The 6000-nt window shown below is 37.4% G+C and overlaps 1 protein-coding gene across 1 annotated transcript in view; it reads left to right on the top strand.

Moving 5' to 3' along the window:
* LOC110036714 overlaps window positions 1-6000 on the top strand; it is a 30249-nt gene that overhangs the window by 19075 nt on the left and 5174 nt on the right. The window contains exon 4 of the mRNA XM_020741229.1: window positions 3097-3320. Coding sequence (XP_020596888.1) covers window positions 3097-3320 — 224 coding nt within the window. The remainder of the gene's footprint in view (window positions 1-3096; window positions 3321-6000) is intronic.

Genomic DNA, 6000 nt, shown 5'->3' on the forward strand with positions numbered 1-6000 from the left:
TGTGTGCATGTTGATGTAGGTTCCAGGAGCAAACTTTTCTCGAAATTCATTGGATATGACTCAGATGAGTTTGGATATAAGTTCTGGGATTATCAGAATAAAAAATTCATCAGGAGCAAGGATGTCACTTTCAATAAAATGGAGATGTATAAGGACATGGTTATAACTCAGGAAAATCCATCAACTACTTTTAAAGAATCCAGATATGTTGAGATAAATGATACTGGTGATCAAGAAGGTGGAGATAGAAGAAGTGCTCAACCAAAAGGAGCACTGTAAGTTCCTCAGTCGCCTGTTACAGAAGTCAGAAGATTCAGTAGAGTGATATGAGCTGTACACTTGTATCTTCCTTATTTACACTATTTGTTACTAACTGATAGTGATGAACAAGAGTGCTTTGAGGAGGCCACTCAAGTTGAAGATTCAAGGGAGTGAGAACTTACCATAGATGAAGAAATACAATCTATAGAGTCAAATCAGACTTGAGTTTTGACGATATTACCAAATGACAAAAAAAAAACACAACATAACAAGTGGGTCTACAAGTTGTATGAGTTAGATGGTCGCAAGTGCTACAAGACAATACTTGTTGTGAAGGGTTCTAGCAGAAGGAGGGAGTGAATTATATTGACATCTTTTTTCCAGTGAAAAAGATGACGACTGTCAGTGTTGTACTGAGTTTGGTAGCAGAAGATATACATATGGAGCAGATGGATGTAAAATAACTTTCTTACATGGAGATCTGGAAGGGCTATACATGGTGCAATCATAGGGCTATAAGGTTTCGGGTAAAAAATTTTTGGTCTGCAGATTGAAGAAGAGTCTTTATGCCTTGAAGCAGGTTCGAGACAGTGGTACAAGAGTTTGACAGTCCATGTCAGACAACGTGTACCTGAAGTATTAGATTGAGCACTGTTGCTTCATCAAACACCCTGATAATTGTTATATCTTACTTTTTTTATATATGGATGGCATGTTGATTATAGAAGCACATATGAAGAAAATCAGGGACTTAAATAAACAATTATCAAGTGAATTCAAGATGAAGGATTTAGGTTTAATCAGGAAAATTCTTAGGATGAGAATCAGCAGGAAAAGGAGTGCAGAAACACTGAAGTTGTCTCAAATATAGTATATTTGATCCTACAGAGGTTCAACATAAGTGAGACAAAACCAGTTAGCACCCCCATAGGTAGTTACTTCAAACTATCTAAGAAGCCATCACCTAACTTTGAAGCAGAGCAAACACAAGTGGAGAGAACTCCATATGCTTCAAAAATTGGAAATTTGATATACGTGATGATTTGTATCATACTAGATATTGCATATGCAGTGAGAGTGGTAAGCATGTACATGAGCAATCCGGAAGACATCATTAGGAGGCAGTGAAGTGGATTCTTAAGTATTTGAGGGGAACAATCAACAATCATTTTGTTATGGAAGTGTAGTGATCAGTCTACAACGATTTGTAGATTCAGATGTGGTAGGAGATGTGGATAGTAGGGGGAGTATGACCGGGTATATCTTTACATTGGGAACACAACGGTGAGTTCAATTTCCAAGCTGCATAAGAGCGTTGCACTTTCAACTACAGAGGCTAAATACATTGCTATTATTGATGCTAGCAAGGAGATGATTTGACTACAATTTTATGACAAAATTGGGCAAGGAGCAGTGGATCGAAAAGCTCCACAGTAATAGTATGTGTGTGATTCATCTTGCTAATAATGTAGCTTTTCATGCCAAGACAAAACACTTTCAACTGAGTTATCATTTAATTTGCTCTTTTCTAGAAGATGAGGAGTTGTTCCTAGAGAAGATACACGTTGCTCAGAACACTGTAGACATCTTAACGAAGGTGGTGACTGTTGAGAAGCCAAAGCTATGTTTGACTTCAGTTGGGTTTCGTGAAGGTTGAGACCGAGGGTGAGCCACACCACAATATTTGACTATGAAGGTGATTCAAATAGAGGTGCAGGTTCAAAGGCTTAGTGTTGGGTGCTATCGGTCTCCAAGTGGGAGATTCTTAGACGTGGAGTCTAATTTGATGCTAAAAACCTTTGACAGAGAGTCCGACTCTTTTATGCCTAGTTTTGGGCACTTAAGCGCCCACTGGGCGCAGCAGACAGAGAGGGGGAAGTCAAACACCTTCCTTTGGGCACCTAGGCACTCAAACGCCCAACACTCCTGTTTTCTCTAGAGAACACGATGGTTATTCGCCAAGTCCAGGCGCCTATGCGCACAGAGTGGTTGGTGCAGGATTCTCTATTTAAAAGGCTGAATTTCAATGCTGTGAATGTCTTCCTGTGCGAGAGTTCTTCGACAAAATCCTAGTGAAGTATGAAGTGTTGGGGAGGAGGATTTTGGTAATTTCGTCATGTGTTTCTCTCGTCGGATTGGATCGGGAAGAGTTTAGAGCTTGATCTTATAAGTTTTCTGGCGAGTGGAGAGGGAATGGATTGTGTTCTCTATCAACTCTCTGATTTTTGTAGTGGAATTTTTCTGGTAGTGTGACTGCGTGGTTTTTTTCTCATTCTTTATTTTTTCTTCATTAAATTATCGTATGCTTTTCTGGTTTGTTTTTTGTTTTGCTTTTGTTTGTATGTTTGTTCCGATTTTTTTGAATCTATGCGATCCTATTCCATGGTGTGGTTTAGATTTATAATTGAGTTTAAGCGCTAGTGAATTTGCAAAGGGGATTCTTTCCAGAGTTTCCTCAACAAGCTAATCAAACTAACAACAAATGCATGCCTTCATGCCTTACATTACTGTTGAGGGGTCCTTATCTAAGTAGTTTTTAATTATTCTGAGCATCATAATACACCATCAAGGTAAATTTTATTATGTAAATAAATTTGCCCATGTCATTCTGATTTATTATGATGCTGCCCGTAGTCAATGCTCGCTGTTGGCCTCTATAACAACATTTGAAATTTTTTTATTGTTAAAAAAAATAAGCTAGCTGACATGATTCAGTTTATGCAATTGATGACTGCTATATTCTGTGAACTGGAATTAAATGCTTTTTTTCACTTTCTATTTGTTCAGTTCTAGTTTCAAAAAGTTTCGCTAAAACTGATTAGAGTGCTGTGCTAGGATGAAGAGAAGCTGCGATTGTTTTATGATAGGAAGTACACTCGTCTCAAAGCTTTGGATGACAGGGGAGCTGAATCCAGTAAGATTGATTCTACACGGGCTGCAATAAATAAGCTCATCACAAAGATTAGTATGACAATCAAATCTATAGATGCAATTTCAAGAAGGATCCATAAGCTAAGAGATGAAGAGTTGCGGCCACAACTAGTTGAACTAATTCATGGGTATGTCAATGCCTTTTGTCAAGCTTTTGAGTAAATTCCATATTACATCTAAGTTCCTGAAGTTTAGTAATGCTTGGGTATCTTTATGGTGCTTTAATTTAATAAAGGATAAGTTTTTATGCCCAAAATTTTTGTCTTCTCATAGAAATGATAGTTCAATGTAGGTCATTTACCAAATTTTCATTTTCTTTTCCGTTAATTGCATTCTGAAAATGGAGCAGACTAGAATCTCTTAACATCACCCATCTTTCTAGGTGTGCGCAGGCATGTTATGTGTGTCTGTGTGTGTGTGTCAGATGGGGTTGATTGTCCCTCTTCTTTCATAAACAGAGGCAGGCATAAGTGGTTTCTGGTCCTAACTATTTTTTTAGGTGATGAGGAAGAAAGTGATAAAAAAAATAAGAATGATCTACATTAAACTATTGTAAACAGAGAAGAATGCGTGTATGTGTGTGGGAGTGACATGGATGGGGTCGGTAACCCTTGTACTCTTCTTTTGTTTTCTATTGTGATGATTAAGGCGGGGCATTTGGTGGTTGCTGGCTTCTATTATTTTTAAGAACGAGGAAGAAAGAGACAAGAAAGTAAGCATGATACACCAACATCAAATTATTGACGACAGCAAGGCATATCTCTCTTGCTGATTTGGTGCTAGGCATTGAGAGAAGCGTAGACCGCTGGCCCTAACAGTTTTTGTGGAGCGACAAAAAGAAAGAAGAAAATAAGCATGAGAGACTTGTATCAAACTATTGACTATAGGTCTCTCTCTCTCTCTCTCTCTCTCTCTCTCTCTCTATATATATATATATATATATATATATATATATATCTTGGAGGGGTTGATAATCCTATACTCTTTCTTCTCTTTCCATTGAGTTGAGCAGAGTGAAGTTATGCACGAGGAGTTACATGAAACTACTGACAAGAAACGGATAATGATCTTGTTAAGTTAAAAAACATGAACATCAAGGAGTCAATAGTTTTTATATGAAAATGCATCTGCATAATATTAGCTATGAACTAAATTTTTATTTCCTTTTCGGTTAAATGCTTTAGTGATTTGTGAGTTTTTGACTTTGCTAGCTTGTTACACTATGAACATTATACAAATTTTATTTATATTTGTTTTTTCCTTCTGAAACTTTATACTAGAGAACAAGAAAGTGATTATAGAGATTTGCATATGACATTCATCATTTTTCTATTACTGAGGGATTTTATATACTTGATTTCATGTTATAAATCTTTGGTTCATTTGATATTTTACCTTTTTTGTATCTTTCCGATGATTATTAGGATAATATGGATAAATTTGGTATTGTTAGCATAGGAAATTATCTTGGTTGGCAAGTGTCCATAGTTGTTTGTGTGGAATATGTTGATTTGGTGTACCCGAGAATACTGTACTCGTTTCCTTTTTATGGATAGGGGCTCTTTTCTTGTTAGACAAAGTAAATTATCTTTCTCTAATATGGCATTACAGGATGGTTAATTTCGACCTGTCAGCCCTATTGGGCTTTCAAAAATGATTTTCCTTTTGATATTGCAAACTTGTTGCTGCATGCTGCTCTACTTGCTTAATGTTGTCGTTGCTGAAATATAGTCGGTGCTGCTTTGTTGATACAAATTAGGGCGAAAAAAAACAGTAATCGACACAAATCCAGAAAAACGCAAAGATTTAATGAGGTTCGGCAAAGATGCCTACGTCCTCGGGAGCAGAGCGGCGATTTCCTTTCAATATTCAGAAAAGATTACAGAATAGAATATTCAGCTCTCTCATAGACCTAGGATTACAAACATGTCTATTTATAATCCTAGAGTAAGCCATGCAGTACAATATGTAATTCCCAAATTATAACCCCAACCCATATAACGTAACTTCCCAATTTGGACAGATTCTTCTGCTCCGCTCCGCTCCGCTCCGCTTCCTTCCAGCATCTGTCCCTATATGGTATATGAGCCATACCATAACAAATCTCCACCTTGGCGAATATCCACCCCTTTAGGAGAAAAAATACCTGAGAGTTACACCTGCACCAATGTGAGTTGGGCCATCATGCTTCTGCTGCGCCCACGCTGATGTCAACTCACTAAATTCCAAGAGACACACCTCTTTAATTCCAAGAAACCTCTCTTCATTCCAAGAGACTCCAAATTCTGGTATTATGAGTCATACCTAACAATTCTCCATCTTGACGAATATCCAGCCCCTTAGGAGCGTAGTGGGTTGGACAACCATGCCAACTAGCAACTGCTAACATTCAACAAGTTCAAGCAATTCAAGAACTTGTTGAAAATACCTGGCTTGGTCAACATACTTGCTGCATTTCCATCATATGATCCGACAGAGTTAACTCCACCTACAACTGCACTCCCCAACAGTTTATAGATAATACCATCAGGTTTCATAGCTCGTAATCTCTTCAAAATTTCTTGTGCTAACAAATCTTTCACATTTGTTTGCCACAATCCGATGTTCCTTGTTCCGTCAAACTTCACTATCTCAAATTTTGCACCAGACATTACCATTCGAATTTAATCCTGCAGTGAATTTTACCTGCCTTGTATGAAACAAAACACACACCACAAATAAATTCAAATAAACCTGAAATTTTCTCTATCAATTTGCAGCAATTTCCCGCATTTTTCAGTGATTCGTGAATCAAATTTTTCACACGAA

Source organism: Phalaenopsis equestris, unplaced genomic scaffold (genome assembly GCF_001263595.1).
Source record: "Phalaenopsis equestris unplaced genomic scaffold, ASM126359v1 Scaffold000002, whole genome shotgun sequence".
Taxonomy (NCBI): Eukaryota; Viridiplantae; Streptophyta; class Magnoliopsida; order Asparagales; family Orchidaceae; genus Phalaenopsis; species Phalaenopsis equestris.